Raw genomic sequence first — 18,670 nt, 5'->3', positions numbered from 1 at the left:
TTATAAAGACAATTGTAAACATCTTTAGGAGCAAGAAATCATCAAATGAACTTCCCAGACACAAACACGTTGTGCAGACGTACTTGCAGGGCTGATGGGAGAGAAGGCTCTGGGCTGGTTGGGGGGGCTGCTGCTGCTGCTGCTGCTTTCTGTCATCTGCAGGATGTCGCTGATGATGCCCTGCTTGTCCACAGAGGAACCAGGCGGCACAGAGGAAGAGGACGACGAAGAGGAGGCTGGTCTTCTGACTGGTGGCTGGCCCGTAAACAGCTGCTGCTGCTGGCTGCCACTCTGCAGGTCCTCCAGCAGGTCTTCCAGCTCACTGGTCTGAGAGCAGCCACAGGAAAAACACAGGTGTTTGCAGTGACATTTAAGGACTTGTCTGCTAAAATTCAAGGACTAAAAATGGCAACGTTTCATGACATTTGCTGCATTTTGGACTCCTGACTGTTTTTTATTTATTGCTGAAAATGTAGATTTCTGTCACAGTTAGGTCTTTTTTCATGTTGATCATAGTACAGAATTTGGTATATCATTTCAACACCATTTTTAAACCCAAGATCACACAGTGCAAAGCAACAAAGAACCAGAGAAGCTTTCAGTTCAGGTGCCAACATCAATAACATCTTAAGTATCTGTTGAAGGTTTCATGTGCTTCAAACTAGTAACCTTTCGAATGTTAATGTCATATAAAATATATATCAAAACAACAAGGTATTATTTGTCTTTGTTTGGTTGTTTAATAAACATGCAGACACAATTGTAAAAAGAAACTTGAAAACCAGAAATCTTTACTTTTTTGGAATATATAAACCCCCTCAGTGTTACAGTGTAATTTAACCCCTGCCACACACACACGACTGGTTTCCTCCGGCAGTTTGGCTGACGAGTAGAGGAGCAGCTAAAAATAAACTGCCGGCACTAATGAGGTCAGGTCATGTGTGATGTACAGTAAGACACACAGTCCCTGCTACACACACACACGGATGTGAGGGACATGTATTTGTAAAACATCCAATGGTTCTTGTGTTATGCCTTAAATAGCCATTTGTATGACACTTTATACATAACGCAAATACATAGACTGACCTTTAGATATAGCACTTTAACTTTAGCTGAGCATACTAAACATCATTGTGATATACATGTACAGGTGTCAGTCAGCTAACAGGTAACAAACTTGAAATTGTCCAGCAAATAAAAACTTTAAAAAACACTGGGGATTGCAGTGGATAACAAAATGTTTGCAAATATTGTTGTAGTTTCCCACCACTGCCACTAGATGCTAGTAAAAAAAAAAAACACACCTTACAGGTGGTACCAATAAGTCTTACATTTTGGTATGAAAACCTAGTAAGTGTAACACTGGGCAGACAAAGGGCATTATTTTCAATGGAGATTGCTGCTGCCCTCTCCTGAGCAGCCACCACACACACACACACACACACACACACACACACACACACACACACACACACACACACAGCTTCATTTGATTTGTGCATGTACAGGAGAACACAAACACCTTTCTAGGGACCTGTTAACCTTCTGTTCGTCAGCTACTTTGTTCTTTACTTTAAGGGTGTTTTTACACCTGTAGTTGGTTTGCTTTGGTCTGAATCCATTGGTGAGTTAGTAAACTTGGAGCAGTTTGCCCTCGGTCGGTTTGGTTTGGTTTCACACCTGGAAAAATCCAAGCGTACCAAAATGCGTCATTACAAATCAGGCAAGAACGTCCACTCCTCTTATTAGTCGGATATGTCTGGGGGCGGGAGCAAGAAAGTAAATACAGGGGGAGGTCCTGTGTTTTGGTCTAGTGGTCAAACCAGCTCATTTCATTAAAATTATCAGACATTGTTTCGCAAGAGACGTTACTACGTCTGCTCTGGTCACCGAGACTTGGCTCTGCTCTGCCGGTGTCTGTCTCCAACTTTAGCGGCAGCTGGTTTGACCACGGAGATACGAGTGACGGACGGCAAGCTTGACCGCAGTCTATTTCTGTGATAGAAACACTGCAAGCTGCTACAGTTTGCTGCTCTGCTGCATCGCAGATTGCTGAACACACCTGACTACAGGAGACATCAGCTCAGACTGCTGAACACACCTGACTACAGGAGACATCAGCTCAGACTGCTGGACACACCTGACTACAGGAGACATCAGCTCAGACTGCTGAACACACCTGACTACAGGAGACATCATCTCAGACTGCTGAACACACCTGACTACAGGAGACATCAGCTCAGACTGCTGAACACACCTGACTACAGGAGACATCAGCTCAGACTGCTGAACACACCTGACTACAGGAGACATCAGCTCAGACTGCTGAACACACCTGACTACAGGAGACATCAGCTCAGACTGCTGAACACACCTGACTACAGGAGACACTAGCTCAGACTGCTGAACACACCTGACTACAGGAGACATCAGCTCAGACTGCTGAACACACCTGACTACAGGAGACATCAGCTCAGACTGCTGAACACACCTGACTACAGGAGACATCAGCTCAGACTGCTGAACACACCTGACTACAGGAGACATCAGCTCAGACTGCTGAACACACCTGACTACAGGAGACATCAGCTCAGACTGCTGAACACACCTGACTACAGGAGACATCAGCTCAGACTGCTGAACACACCTGACTACAGGAGACATCAGCTCAGACTGCTGAACACACCTGACTACAGGAGACATCAGCTCAGACTGGAGGAGTACACATAGTTGGTGGGTTCGAGTACAGATCATGTTCTCACCACAAACGAACTGCTCCAGAGTTTGATTGAAAGCGTACCGAGACCACCTCTTCAAGTAGGTCTCGGTACGCTTGTTTGGTCCGCTTTTAGTGCGCACCAGAGTTCGATTGCCGCGTTCTCACCTGCCCAAACTAACCGCACCAGCGGGGCAAACAAACTCTAGTTCGATTCAACCGAACTAAAGGCTGTCGGTGTGAAAACGCCCTAACTTTCTGTTTTTCCTGTTCTGCACCTTATTCTGATTAGCTAGAATAACATCTCAACAGTCAGTTGAAAAAGCACGTCCCTGGCACCATCAGGACCGGCTCAACTAAGCAGTCACCTTATTCTACAATCTACAAACCAACCAAGCCACCAAGGGGGCAGCCTCTGAATAGCTCCCTCCCCTCCGGCAGCAGCCTCCGCTCTCCGGAGGCACAAATGTTGGTAGGAGTGTCGCCTGAGGATGTCAGACTATTGAACCTCAGCCGTCCTCCATCCGCCCCTTCCTGGACATAAATTCAACCATGTCAGTGCACCTGCATTTCAAAAGGGCACGACAACACTCTGAACTGGCTACACTTTGTTACAAGAGAGTGCACTGGGAAATATTGATACCAGGCATCATCTGTCACTCATTTGGAAGGTTTGTACACACAAAGTACAACATACACAGACCCACTGTACAAACAGACATACGATATGTATATGCATATACAAACACACCAACATGCTGAGCCATATAAACAGATCTCCTCTGCTACTCTGCAAAAGCATCTTATGTCTTAAATACAGCTGCACACATAAACTGTATGATGTTCTTGAATTCTCTCTCTCGGTTTCCCTTTTTCTCACTCACACATGCTAAAGTTTAAACAGTACTCCGCTGCCTCCCTTGCCAGAGTATCTTGTGTTGCAGGGAGTGTACTAACTAACTCCTGACAGACCGCCATCAACACACATTCGACAGTCACCGAGTGTCAGCTCACTGTGCTTCTCACTCGGAGGTGTTTATAGGAGCAGCTAAGTACTACGATCCTCCATATATTTGTTAAGTGGACAGACCCATAGCAGACAGAACTTTTCATGTGTAAGAGGAGAATAAGGGGACTGACTGGGATCACTCTTCACATGCTTTTTCTACTCTTTCTGCCCGACAAGAAGCTGGAACCAACAAAGCAGCAATCGGCATTATACATTACTTCAATGATTTGTTATCAAAAATAATACGTTTCTGTCAATCCACAGACAGATTAATCATTACAGCACTAACCATGAATATACCGTATGTACATCACCAACACTAACCTGGTCCGCCATGCTGAAACCTGCTTCCTCTCTCTCCGTCTTAACGTTGGACAGCTTGGGTCCGTCACCGGGTTCCATCTTGATGGCTTTATCCAGAAGGCTGTTATCATCCCTATCCAGCAGATAGCGCAGCAATGCATTGTCTTTCTTTTTGGGGCTCCCTGGCTCCTGTTTTGTGCAGAGTTCACCCAGGGCAGCCATGTTGTCCCCTGAAGCTGACTCTGGTCCAATGGGGTCTTTTCCAGTAGCCTCGGCCGTTAGTTTAGCCAACTCCACAGGCGAGGTGCTGTTCTGCAACAACCTGTGGAGAATTTTGTGTTTCTCCTTTAGGGAGGTGGAGTGGTTGTTATGCCCAGCCCCACCCACACCCCCAATCCCACCCAGCTGGTCCTTAAAGTTCTGGTCATCCCCCAGGGGGGGTGAAGCGCAAGGATCAGAGGACTCTAATTTGGTGGTGAGGAGCTGGAGCAGCTTAGTGTGCCCTTTTGTGTTCAGAGGGCGATTTGGGGCGTCGCCGGGCTCCCCTAAGCTTCCATTACCTTCGAAATTGTCAGGGTCGCCATCTTTCTCCCACTCACCCTCGTGGTTTGGGGGGGACAACAAGTCTTGCTGCTCCCCAAACGTTCCCAATAAGCCAGGCTCTACGCTGGGATTGTTCTGGGCTTGTTGGCTACCAGTGCTGCTGCTGTGAAGAGGGCTCTGAAGGCCAAACGTCTTTCTGTCAGGTGACTCTGGATGCTGCCCCTCGGTGAGTCCCTGGGAAACCCTGTGGCCCTGGCTGAGGGCCTGCAGTGCACTAAGGGAGTTGAATCCTTGGCTATTTCCTGTGCTGCTGCATACGGATGCTGGCGAGTGGAGTCCGACTGCAGGAGAGAAAGAACCAGGGGGATGTTGGAGGTGAGGGCTACTACAGCTGCTACTAGCCGCCATGGTGGGGCTCTGGCGATGACGAGGAGACAACATGGCCCCCTGGGCCCCTGACGTGACACTGGGGCTTCCCTGGGCTGAAGGGCTGCCCAGCTTGAGTGCTTGGCTGTTTCCCTGAGGTGTGGGCGCCCGACCCAAAACAGCCACAAAACCACGTCCAGGGGCACTGGAGGCCGAGGTGGAGTCATGCGTGTTACTGGTGACACTGCCATCTGGGGAAGGGGAGGGACCACTCACACTGGTTGGGGTCATTGGCTTGGCTGTGCCCTGGCCGCCAGGTATGTCTGTGGTCATGCCACCCATGTTTTTCCTGGAAGGAAAAGAAAGCAGACACAAGAATCAGACCTGCTCCAGGGCAGTGCTGGTTGTACAGAGGCACATCAAACTGTAGGTGAGAATATGTGTAGATGTATGAATTTTCAGAATGATGTTAGTAAACAGCACAGGTGGTTAGTTAATGTTCAGTGAGTGACCAGTTCAAATGTATTATATTGCTTATGGTCATCTTGTAACTACAACACATACATATCCTTTTTCCTACCAATATTCTTAGAGGTCTACTGAATCTTGTTAAATGTTTTTTATTATGCTGTAGCCTCTTTCATTTTGTTTCTCAAATATACTTACATATTTTACACGTTTTATTTGTTCTGACTTCTATGACAACCGTACAACTGTTTCTTCAGTGTACTATTGATAGGGTTCCCTTTGTCATGTTGCCATTTACCTGATGAAGACCATGTGAAGCGGTAGACAGCTAAAACAAAAAAAAGCTAGGAAGAGTTAATGTCAAGAACTTTCACGCTTGATTCTTGACTTTTTAATAATTTATATAAAACTGTTCAATTTTCGTAGGGTTTCTCCAGAAGTTTAATCTGTTTTAACTTTTTCGCCGCAGCCTTGACAGAATACCCAGATTCAGATGAATGGGAGGGTGTTTTCGCCGCAGCACATGATCTGAATGCCAGCATACAGTAGAACAGAGAGCAGCTCTGAAACAGTGTACACAACTGAGAAAACAAAGTTGTAACAAGGCCTAAAGCTGTAGCAGAGAGCGAGCTTTAAACATGGATCGGCTTCAGCCTCACACCAAACGCACAAAGCTCTCATTGTGCCGAGTGCTGGACCCAGAACTTTCAATGTGAAACTTGTGAAAGTAAAAAGGCCAAGTTCTCGCCATTGAGCCCCAAAAGCTCTGGGTAACAGTCCTGGCATTGTTTTCTGACCACTGTCCAATTACTGACTCTGAATGGTCATCTTAAAGGCTGGATGCTGGGAGGGAGGGAGGGAGGGAGGGAGGTACTGTATACCGGACTGGCTGGTAGTGATTGTGTCAGTTTTGTTCTACACATATGGTGGCGGTTCTGAATAAGAGGCTCTTTGTTCTTAATCCACATTACTCTCTGGAACTCACAAACACAGAAAGAACATGTGATAAACACACAGACCGACAGGGGAAAGAAGCGTAGGGCGATATGATGAAGATATTGTGTACGACTCCTACTCCTAAGATAGTCAAGACATTCAGATATATCATATACAAGCTGAGGACCCCAGGATCAACAACACTTCCATTGGTAAACAAATGCACACAAAAAAAAGAAAGACACCTAGACAAGGAAAATGTTTGGTAGGACTAGAATTTCTTTTTTTTCCATTATAGACCAGATGACAGTATATTTGGTTTCTTGACAGACCATAAGTGTTTCAAAAGTGTTTAATATGTTTTTGAGTAATTTTCAGGGGATTTAAACCCTGCTTCTTTGGCTGGGATTGGCAGACCATAAACTTAACTATAACGCTAAACCTTAAACTAAAATAAGAGATTCAGTTCAAATGCATCTCTTGTCAAGGGAAGCTCTTAATACAAAAAAATAATTAATTACACCCAAAAAGCATGCAGAAAAAAAAAGTTAGAGACCAGCAAGTGTGGAAAACAAGGGACATCTTTGATGCAACCTTTTTAAGATGGAATCTCCAACAATATACAAAGGATTTTCAATGACTTGTTTCTTCTCTTTTGGACAGGAAACAGGAACAGATCTTATTTAACAAACTAACTGAAGGAATTACACTGATAGGTGCTAACTCCTAAATAATACTGTAAATACAATGTTTTAGAAAGACAGACACTGTGCAGTAGAGAAAAGAGTGGCTGGTACCTCAGCAGGATGTGCAGCGACATGTAGAGCTGTGGTTCGTTGGTGGCTGGAGATCGGACCAGCTCGCTCTTAGTGTGAGCTGAGACGATGGTGCCGTCAGCCAGGGAGAATCTGTACAGAGGGCTGAGTGCATGGCCGTTCCTCAGCACTGCCAAGAGACACAAACGGACACACAATTACCTCAACATCATCACACAGGAGTGACAGCCATTGAGTGAGACAATATATAATATGTTTCCTATGAATTGATTCCCCAAAACAAGAAAGAAAGACAATTTAGAGGTGTGGTGAATAGAAAGTGCCGTAACAGTGTGTCTAGTTTTTGAGAAGTTAAAGAAAATATTCTTTAGAGACCCTTTATTGCTATAGGTGTACTTAATACATGGAACTCTTCCAGCATGGATATATGATGCTTCTAAAGCACTGAGCCCTTAACAAGTCCACGTTGAACCCAAGAAAGTCAAGAATCACAAAACTCAAAAAGAATGAAAAGAACCAAAAAAAGATAATATGGAGAATGTTATTGTATAAAAATGATCAGTTACAGGCTGCACATTGAGCTCCGAATTGCCTTACTCACCATCTTGCTGGTGTTTCTTAGCGAAGGACATATCCCTTTCATTCTGCAGGTGGAACCTCTGAATGCAACGGCGAACAAGGTCCTCCCAGCCCGGCTTCATGGACGCACGGAGCAGACTGGTGTCCAGGGACGTGATCTTACCTGGAAAGGTAAGAGACCTGATGTTAGCAGATTACTGTCAGGCTTTAGATGTTTGCCTGCTATGGAGCAGTAGAGTCATTACTTAGTAGTATAACCGCCACTTAACCAGTGGACCAGAGTTCCACTGGTTAAGGTCCTGTGTCGGCAAACATCCACCCTGCTGTAGGAGCTTTTGGGGGCATATTTTAACGATCTAAGCGCACGGCGTGAAGCGCCTGGTGCAGGTGCGTTTAGGGCGTGTACGAATCCACTTTTGATAGTTTGACGGCAGAAAAAAGGGTCCGTGGGCCAGGCGCATGGTTCTAAAGGGTTGTACTTCATTAATCATAGGTGTGATTTGGGCGTAATATGCAATAAACCAATCATGTCATCTCCCATTCCCTTTAAAAGCCAGGCGTGTTTGGACCTTGGAGCATTGCAGTTATGATGGAGGATTTGCTGAGCAGGAAGGAGAGATTTGCTGTCGTCTCTTAATCCTCTGTCCCAAGAGGTATTCCATGTATATAAAGATATACACAGTAATACTATTTTTAATCTTTTGCATGTGTGTGTGCTGCTGTGCGTCCCTGTGTGTGTAACAAGCATAGTGTGTGTGCACGCTGTGCACGAGCCTAGGAGAATTTTACTAATGCTCTGTTAAAATAACAATGAAATGCTGTTTAGACCAGGTTTTTGTTGGTCAATGGTCACTTTCCGCTGCCTCAAGATAGCAATATGCCCAGAATGCACCTGAACACACCTCCCTGTAAGACCAGCACGCCCATGGGCCACAGATGGGCGCAGGTGCATTTGTTATTTAAACCACGTGGGCGTTGGACAGGAAACTGCATCGTTGCAACTGAGCTTGCAAAGACACTTGGGTCAGGCTTTGCGCTGCCCTGGGTGCAAGATAGGACCCTTAGTCCTGACCTCAAAATAAAAAACTGATGTTCAAACAACATACTTATCGAATGGGATGTGGACAACATTATATATTGGCACAACACTATACTGATTGATCACACTGCATATTGACAGTCCTACCTTGAAGGTCCTGTCGCGTAGTGAAGCTCTCGTACGTGGGCATCACAGGTCTCTCTTTGACGGGGACTCTTCTTGCCACACAGATGAGACATGACTGGAAGTCTGCATGTTTGGAAAAGATTGGGTTAAATTAACCCTTACACATACACCTAAATACAATATATAAAAATATAGGCAGGGTGGAAGAGAGTGCGGCTGTTACAACAATTTGATTTCAATTGTGACTGCCCTTTTCTTTTGGTGGAAGGTAAAAACCTTAAAGGTTACCCACTCTGTGTGTGCCATTTCTCATTTGACACTGAACTATACATCACAACCTATACCATAGGCATTCATGACAGAACTCCCTTTAACCCCCATCGATGTCAAGATCTCCCAATCTCAGACTCAGCCTGAGTTTTTTTAACATCAGCCTACATCACAATCTCAACCTGCTGCCCTCAATCTGTCCAGACATCCTCCTCCTGATGGGGGAAAGATTAGCACAATATCTGGTTGTCAGACATCTAAAATTAGTGTTAGGTTCAGGGAAGTTGAGGACCCAAAGGCAGAGAGCAGGCAGGAGAAAGTTTGAGTGGGAACATTTATTAGTCCATAAAACAAAGTACAAATAAACAAAGGGAGTCCTGAAAGCGGCAGGCAAAAACTAATTCAGAGTGAAGAAAACAAAAACAGGGAATCCAAAAAACAAGAGCAGAAAACAAACCAGAAACTTGAGAACAAAGAAAATCCAGGGAGCAAAAAACCAGACACGAACTGACACTGAGAGACACGACAGGCACGAGGAAACACAAAAACACACAATGATCTGACACAGGACAAGGGGAACACAAAGACTAAATACACAGGGTAACAAGGTAACACAAGACAGGTGACACAAGGGCTGGGAAACAGGTGAAACACATTAGGGCTGGGCAGAACAATCAAAAAAGGCAGGAAAACACAAGACATGAAGTAAAACCAGGCTAGACAAGACAGAAAACCAAACTGTCAAAATAAAACAGGAAACTGAGCAAAATACAGAACAGAAACAGACTACCAAAACAAGTTAAAACACACCAACCCATAACAATTAGAGTTCCAACAAGATTTCTTTTCCCTAGTGTGTACAGTATGTTTGTGATAAGATAAGATGGGAAGATGACAAAGTGCCACACACTAATTAGTCTCTCCCGGTAGATGGGAGAAAAAGTGAAGAGGACTGTTGATGAAAGGAGGACAGGACACAAGAGACTGTGGAAAGTGGGGATGGAGAAAGTAATGGAAAATTGACAGAAAGTCAAGACAACGATGGAATGATTGAGAAAGAAGTAAATAACAGTGCGAAAGAACATGTAGGAGTGGAAGGGCAAAACCTAGAAGACAGAGAGAGAGCGACGTGGAAATAAGAGGGAAAACGCATAAAATTCAAAATGGCTTCCGGTTGGGCGAAACTAATGTAAGCAAATTGGAAACATGTCCAAAAAGATGAGAGCAATGTGGGTACCACGTTTTGTGAATATTGGAACAATTTTGTCCAAATAAAGGCCTTCCACGCATTAGGGGGAGCTACAGAGCCCGCTAAACACACATGAACCAAATCGCTGTAAAGTCCTCAAACATGTTCATAAAATGAAAATGAATGCACAAAATTTAAGATGGCTGATGTCCTATCTTGTGAAAAAAAATTCAAAAAAATATAATATGTTCCTCAAGTTGAGAGCAATGCTCCCACCAAACTTTATTCCAACCCTGGCGTGCGTTTGGGGGCGCTACGGAGCCTACTGGCCATACCCAATCCCAATCCTACAGAACTTTGCAAGTATCACCAGGTCTGACATGTGTGCCAATATTTATAAGTTTTCAAGCATCCAAAGTCCCTCAAAAATGTAATTGTACAGCAGAAAAATAATAATAATCTTTACAAAAACAATAGGTTCCTCACACTTTCATGCTCGGGCCCTAATAAAAGAAAGAGAAACAAATAAACAACAAACATGGATTAAAACAGTAAAGGCAAGAGAGACAAAGTGAAAATTCAAACCTAATATAAGTTAGATACAGTACCTTCCCCCTCTTCCCTGATAGACTTGGGTTCGGAGACGGCGAAACACTGCATGGTCTCATACTTCTGCTGTGACCCGTCCTGCTGGTCCGACGCCGGCCGGGCTTCACCGTCGGCATTAGGGTTGACCAACATACGACAGTTGAACGTGTGGCTGTTCCTGTTGGATGAATCAGTGCTGCGATGATTGACTGGAAGATAAAGAGAGACACCAAAAACAAAGAGGAGGTGGTCAACATAACAATAACAACAATAAAAAAAGGGCAATGATCATATTTGGCATCTAAAGTTCCAACATGCACATTGAAACACCAAACAGCCATATACAATATTGTAAATATAGAACCCAGAAGATGCACATATTAGTAACAGGACTTTAGCTCTTAGCTAAACCTTTTACCATTAAGGTCTGTCAAAATATATTGGGCTAATGAGACACTGAAATTTGGAAATACTTATCCAGCCATTTGGTTAGCTGTGTTTTTTTTAAGTGCCCTACTCTGGAAACAGTAACACTGGTTGAATTCTCTGTAGCATGTTATTATAGGTTTACCTGCAACTAACTGTGAAGAGTGGGCAGTGTTCCACGTTTTGGAACATGTGGACGTTCAAAAGTAGTTTTAATCGTGCAACAGAAAACTCAGATTGGACAGATAGTCTAGCTAGCTGTCTGGATTTACCCTGCAGAGATCTGAGGAGCAGTTAACCATAGTCCTCACAAATCCACCAGAGGTTAGAACGCCAACACAAAGAAAGAGGAAGGGGACGGACATCTGGCCAAAGAGAGTGGAATCTGGCGGAATTTCCGGCGGAAATGGAGCAATCTAGGAAGTGGAACGTCATGGATATATTATAGACTACACCTTTGGTTAACCACAGGAAAATGGGGAAAGCATGGCAAGGCTGAAGGGGCTTTTGTTTTATTGCTTCTAGCTGGAATAAATGCATGCGCGTTGTTGCTGAACGTCATCGTTATACACTAGTGCTGACCTAATTTAGCAAAGCAGGTAATCCTGTTGACAATAAACTACTAGCTATTACCTGCTACTAGACATGTAACCTGGGCTGATCAGACCCGATCAAGTCTGTTTGCTCTTGATCATCTAGCTGAGGAGAATCTTCCCCATTCTTCTTTACTGTTGTGAACTAACAAACGCAGTGACCAGGTTTTGTCATGATGGTAGGACCTCCAATCTGGTGGCCAGAGAACATCTGACATGATCTGAAATTGCTCCTCCATCAGACCATGTTCCAGTAAACTTTCTGTGCTTCTTACCCAGGCTCTTGGGCAGGAGGTTCTTGATGAACTCGGCGTGATCTCCAACATGCAGCACGCTGTAGACGCTGGTGTTCATCAGCTCCTCCTGCTGGTAGCGCAAATACTGGCTGACGTTCTCCGAGACAAACACTATGTTGCCCTCCATGTTGACCACAAAAAAGAAGCCGTCCAGGGCCTGAGGGGTGAGGAAGAGGAGACGGGGACAAGGGGATGAAGGGAGGAAATGAGGAGTAGAACAGGAAGGTAGAGGAGAAAGACGAGATGGATGGACAGACAGATGGTGGAAAGTAGAGATACGGGGAAGTTTGGAGAAAGGGAAAAGAAAGAAGAGCAAGTGAGAGGCCAGAGTAAAGGAAAGGAGGAAGAAGACAAGATAGAGAGAGATTAGAGGAAGAAGCAAACGTATAAGGCCAGCAGGAGGGAGAGAAGGGGAAGATATGAAGTGTGAAAGAGAAAAAGAAAGTAGGGGAGATAAATAGGGGAGATTGGAGGTTAATTAAAGTTAATCTGAACTTTCCACCAAAGGCTAATTAGACTTAATTAATAGAAGTGGATGTGAAAGTTGAGGTGTTACTTCCACCTGCTAAAGTACATTATAAAAAATTATTTAACCATTTATAATGATTGTATGTGAGCAAATATGGCACTTGATCAGCATTTTTTAATTTTTGTATCATTTTTTTTTTAAACCAGAATCATATTCAGATGTATGCTGTAAACTACAGTAAACAGTGTCTTCTTGCAGGAGCAAATACAACAATTTTGTTTGTCTGCTTACTTTAAAATAAATCTGGGTGTTTTTTTCTGTGAAAATTGATAAAAACTTAAAACAAAAGCTCTTTAATTGTGTTACGAAAAAAAGAAGAACTTACAGTGTGCTATTATAATTCAAGGTATTACAGCGTGTGTGTGTGTGTGTGTGTGTGTGTGTGAGAGAGTGCGTGTCTTTTTCAATTATTTCATTGTATGTACACACCGTGATTTGTCCTTTAGCCTGCCACATGTTTACACAAGCTTCTGACTGTACGTCTGCCTGCTTATCCCCCTAACACTGGTGTAGAACAGAACAGAATAGAACAGAAACGGTCTTGGCGAGAATAATATTTATCTCCAAGTAGACACCTCAACCAATGTTGCGGCTGGTGAAAGCTATATAAAGCCTGTGTGTGTGTGTTGGGGGGGGGGGTTATGTTACGTATATACGTTATATGTCACCACACACACACACACACACACAATGCATGCCGGAGCTGCTAGCCAGAGGAACTCTTATCTCTCTGCGTCACTATGAAGAGCATCGCCATTTAAAGACAGAAAGAAGCTGCACCAGTTCTAAATGTCTCACATGCAAGTGTAGTTATGGTGGAGTGCTGCATTTTAAAACACAAGATTATTCAATTCAAACTGTTCATTTCTTCTGTTGTAAAACATGTGACTACTAGTTAGTAGGCCAATTACAGGCCACTGTTGTCAATAGAACCTTGTTTCAATATTCAGTCCTGGCGTCACTGTTTTGTGTCACTATTGCTTTGAACTTTAAACTTCTTTCCTCAAAGTATAATGAACGGAAGCAGATAAAGTTTTTCTGAACCTACCTCCAGCATCATGGGGCCAAGGGCGTCTTTATCGATGACACCCTGTCCTGTGGAGGAGACGTCGGCCTTCTGCACCTCATCAGCATCAGCCACTGGAGCTTTTTCTGTAAAAGACAACGAAAAGAGAGGGCGTTAAACACAACGGATGTCTCAGGTTTCAAAGTTAAAACTTCTTTGGCTATTTATGTGTGTGTGTGTGTGTGTGTGTGTGTGTGTGTGTGTGTGTGTGTGTGTGTATTTTCATTACATTTTTAAATTTAAAGAAATGTAATTCATTCCATCTTTTAGTTCGGAATTTAGTGAATGCATGGCTGGCTGATGGTGTTGTGTAATGGCCTGTCCAAAGTTACGGCCCAACATTACAAGGAAGCCTCTTAGTGCCTCTTAGTGAGTATTTTCTTTTCCCAGAAAACACTGATGGGCAGATTCACAAAGAATGGCTTGAGGCCACTGATAGCACCATGAATTGCGCACCACTTGTAACCACTATCTGTCCCGTCTCAAGGTCCTTTTTGTGCTGGTTTAATAGCCACAAAAGCTGCACAATCCTCTTGTGAATCCTCCTGTCACATTGTTGTTTTTGTGGTGATGCCGCCCTCAGGCAAACACACGCCCACTCACATGCTTTGTGTTTGTATGTACATGAGCATGTTTTACTGATTGCATTAATTGGCTAGTCATTCATTTATCCTAAGTTACAGTTTCTGTAAGGGATAGGGTTAACAAGTCCTGCTCCACCAATGTGATGATGCGCTGTCAAACCCAGAGGTTTGAGTGCCTGGAATGTTATGGAGAGCATGTATCACTACACTAATGTGCTGTACATTACACACATTTATAGCCATATTAGAGGCCAGGCTCCACTCTGCTTCCTGGCTGTACCACTGGACTGTTAAGCCTCCCATGGCCCCATTAGGCCACATAGCTGACATTCCTGTTGTGGGACCAGAGTTATACAGAGTCATCAGCCCTTAAACCCTGTCACTGTAGAGCTTGGAGTGGACCTCATGTAGGTTGGAGGGTATTAAAGTCGCAGTACGTGTTTCTTCTTTTTAAGTCAATAAATATAATACATTGTATTACACCTGATCCATCGAAGAGTTCAGGTTTAGAGCCTGAAGGAATAGAGGAGTTCATACAGTTACACATGCAAAATCAAGGTGCACCCTCATTGTGGCAACTTCTGACCTCGCAATATGGCCTCTGTATGTTCATGGCTGCAACAACTTCAAACCAAATTTTGGGTTTGAGTTTAATTTACCCTTTGGTTACTGTTAGCCAAAGTATACACTGAATGTATAACCCAAAATAGTTTTGTGCTTTATGTTGTAATGTTTTTATTCCGTTTTCCAAAGCTTGTGTAACACTTTAATTTGCTATATATACACGATGGCCGACAGGGGCAAACACCCTGAAACTTAAGAAAACACACGCAAATAGACCAAACACAAGCAAATTAAGAAAACAACTTCATTAATTTGACAACGCATGTGCAGCATTCAGCAAACGCTCTGCAAATACACACAACACAACCAGATACATAAACGCGCTGCAAATAAAAAACGATGCAAAAAGAAAAGCACGCAAACCCCGAAAACAAATGCAACAAAAAAACGCAGCATCCAGATTACACAACGGAAGTTCTCCAGACCTCTAGAGGGAGCAGCTAGTGGAACAGCTGGATTTTAGACCCCACGGGGAGAGAGCGCTCTGCCTTTTTATTAGAGTCGGGTATGGCTGCAGCCTGGAGACCTCCCGTCTCATGCCTCCCGTCCATAGACTGTATATTAAATTATCCATCCATCTTCGTCCGCTTATCCGGGGTCAGGTAGCGGGGGTAGCAGCTCCAGCAGGGGACCCCAAACTTCCCTTTCCCGAGCCACATTAACCAGCTCCGACTGGGGGATCCCGAGGCGTTCCCAGGCCAGGTTGGAGATATAATCCCTCCACCTAGTCCTGGGTCTTCCCCGGGGCCTCCTCCCAGCTGGACGTGCCTGGAACACCTCCCTAGGGAGGCGCCCAGGGGGCATCCTTACCAGATGCCCGAACCACCTCAACTGGCTCCTTTCGACGCAAAGGAGCAGCGGCTCTACTCCGAGCTCCTCACGGATAACTGAGCTTCTCACCCTATCTCTAAGGGAGACGCCAGCTACCCTCCTGAGGAAACCCATTTCGGCCGCTTGTACCCTGGATCTTGTTCTTTCGGTCATGACCCAGCCTTCATGACCATAGGTGAGGGTAGGAACAAAAACTGACCGGTAGATTGAGAGCTTTGCCTTCTGGCTCAGCTCTCCTTTCGTCACAACGGTGCGATAAATTGAATGTAGTACAGCACCCGCAGTGCCGATTCTCCGACCAATCTCCCACTCCATTGTCCCCTCACTCGCGAACAAGACCCCAAGGTACTTGAACTCCTTCACTTGGGGTAAGGACTCATTCCCTACCTGGAGAAGGCACTCCATCGGTTTCCTGCTGAGAACCACGGCCTCCGATTTAGAGGTGCTGATCCTCATCCCAGCCGCTTCACACTCGGCTGCGAACCGATCCAGTGCTGAAGGTCACAGGCCGATGATGCCATCAGGACCACATCATCTGCAAAAAGCAGCGATGAGATCCCCAGCCCACCGAACTGCAACCCCTCTCCACCCCGACTACGCCTCGATATCCTGTCCATAAATACTACAAACAGGATTGGTGACAAAACGCAGCCCTGGCGGAGGCCAACTCTCACCTGAAACGAGTCCGACTTACTGCCGAGAACCCGGACACAGCTCTCGCTTTGGTTGTACAGAGATTGGATGGCCCTGAGAAGGGACCCCCTCACCCCGTACTCCCGCAGCACCTCCCACAGTATCTCCCGGGGCACCCGGTCATACGCCTTCTCCAGGTCCACAAAACACATGTAGACCGGTTGGGCATACTCCCAGGATCCCTCCAGGATCCTTGCGAGAGTAAAGATCTGGTCCGTTGTTCCACGACCAGGACGGAATCCGCATTGTTCCTCTTCAACCAGAGGTTCGACTATCGACCGAACCCTCCTTTCCAGCACCTTGGAGTAGACTTTACCGGGGAGGCTGAGAAGTGTGATACCCCTGTAATTGGGTATTGCACATTTAAAAAGAGGAACCACCACCCCGGTCTGCCACTCCTTAGGCACCGTCCCAGACTTCCACGCAATGTTGAAGAGGCGTGTCAACCAAGACCACCCCTCCACACCCAGAGCCTTAAGCATTTCTGGACGGATCTCATCAATTCCTGGGGCTTTGCCACTGTGGAGTTATTTAACTACCTCAGCAACCTCCACCAGGGAAATTGATGCCAATCCCCCCTCATCCTCCAGCTCTGCCTCTACCATAGAGGGCGTATTAGTCTTCCACCGCCCTATTACCTCCTCAGTTGAGGTCAACAGTGTCCCATCCTTACTGTGCACAGCTTGGATGGTTCTCCGCTTCCCCCTCCTGAGGTGGGGAAAGGTTTTCCAGAAGCACCTTGGTGCCAACCTTTTCTTTTTTTACTTTATTAAAAAGTATCGGTTCAGGCACCGTTAATTATGTATGCGATTAATTTCGATTAATTATGTAATTAATTAGATTACATTTTTTAATCGATTGACAGCCCTTTATTTATATATATATATATATATATATATATATATATATATATATATATATATATATATACACATACATACATATACACACACACACACACACACACACACACACATATACACACACACAGTCTATGCTCCCGTCTCATGCCCTCCCGGCTGGTGCCGTCCCCGAGCTTCGACCTTTCAAAATAAAAGCTTGCGTCTGGTCCGCTATATCTTTGTACTTTGGTGTGTTGGATGTTTTTTAACTAAACAGTATGGCAATCATGCTAATGAATACTATAACTTTTTCAGCAGATGTCTTAGTTACAACACGTTGGAGTTAGCAAAGCAGTTTTGTGTTTATATGTGCGGGGGGGGGGGATTTATTCAGATTGATAAATCCCAATAAATCCAGCTGTTCCACTAGCTGCTCCCTCTAGAGGTCTGGAGAACTTCTGTTGTGTAATCTGGATGCTGCGTTTTTTTGTTGCATTTGTTATCGGGGTTTGCGTGCTTTTCTTTTTGCATCGTTTTTTATTTACAGCGCATTTATGTATTTGGTTGTGTTGTGTGTATTTGCTGTTGTTTGAGCGTCTGCTGAATGCTGCACATGTGTTGTCAAATTAATGAAGTTGTTTTCTGAATTTGCTTGTGTTTTGTCTATTTGCATGTTTCTTAAGTTGCAGGGCGTTTGCCCCTGTCGGCCACCGTATATATGTAATACACACACACACACACACACACACACACACACACACACAGAGTACTATTTATTAAGTTGTAATGATTTATATGTTTCTGCTGGTTTCATTCCATTGTTGTGTTACTTTTGTGTCCCATCTGCCTCAATAGTTAAATACTGGGGCTGCTGGACAACAGTGGGTCTCTGAAGTCGAGCAGACAGCTGTGTGACTTGTGTATTATCTATGTGTGTATGAGTGTGTGCGTGTGTGCTTATTCAGCTGTTGTTTTCAGACACAAACACGTGGACACCAACTGGCTGACCGCAGGAACAAAAAGAGGAGAGGGATGATGATGGAGAGAGGGAAGAAAGGAGAGAAAAAGAGAGACAGAGGGAGAGGAAGGGTGGATGAAGAGAACAGAGGAGATAGAGAGAGGGTAAGGGGGTTAGGAAAAGAAAGAAAGGAAGTGACCAAATTGTTGAGGAGGGATGGATAGGACAGGAGAAAGAGGAAAGAAGAGAGAAGAAAAAGAGGGAAAAAAGGAAAAGAGGAGAGGAAAAGAAAAGGGAAAGGACAAAGTTGGTTGTGG

At 44.7% G+C, this 18,670-nt stretch overlaps 1 protein-coding gene across 1 annotated transcript in view; it reads right to left on the bottom strand.

The window, feature by feature from the left end:
* The window catches only part of LOC144527126 (nuclear receptor coactivator 2-like), a 52,737-nt gene that overhangs the window by 15,331 nt on the left and 18,736 nt on the right, over positions 1-18,670 (bottom strand). Inside the window, exons 4-11 of the mRNA XM_078265015.1 lie at positions 13,804-13,907; positions 12,206-12,383; positions 10,932-11,120; positions 8,886-8,987; positions 7,722-7,862; positions 7,142-7,289; positions 4,053-5,289; positions 84-327 (exon numbers count right to left, since the gene is read on the bottom strand). Of these exons, the coding sequence (XP_078121141.1) occupies positions 84-327; positions 4,053-5,289; positions 7,142-7,289; positions 7,722-7,862; positions 8,886-8,987; positions 10,932-11,120; positions 12,206-12,383; positions 13,804-13,907 (2,343 nt within the window). The remainder of the gene's footprint in view (positions 1-83; positions 328-4,052; positions 5,290-7,141; positions 7,290-7,721; positions 7,863-8,885; positions 8,988-10,931; positions 11,121-12,205; positions 12,384-13,803; positions 13,908-18,670) is intronic.

Source organism: Sander vitreus, chromosome 12 (genome assembly GCF_031162955.1).
Source record: "Sander vitreus isolate 19-12246 chromosome 12, sanVit1, whole genome shotgun sequence".
Classification (NCBI taxonomy): Eukaryota; Metazoa; Chordata; class Actinopteri; order Perciformes; family Percidae; genus Sander; species Sander vitreus.
This window is presented reverse-complemented; position numbering and strand designations above follow the sequence as displayed.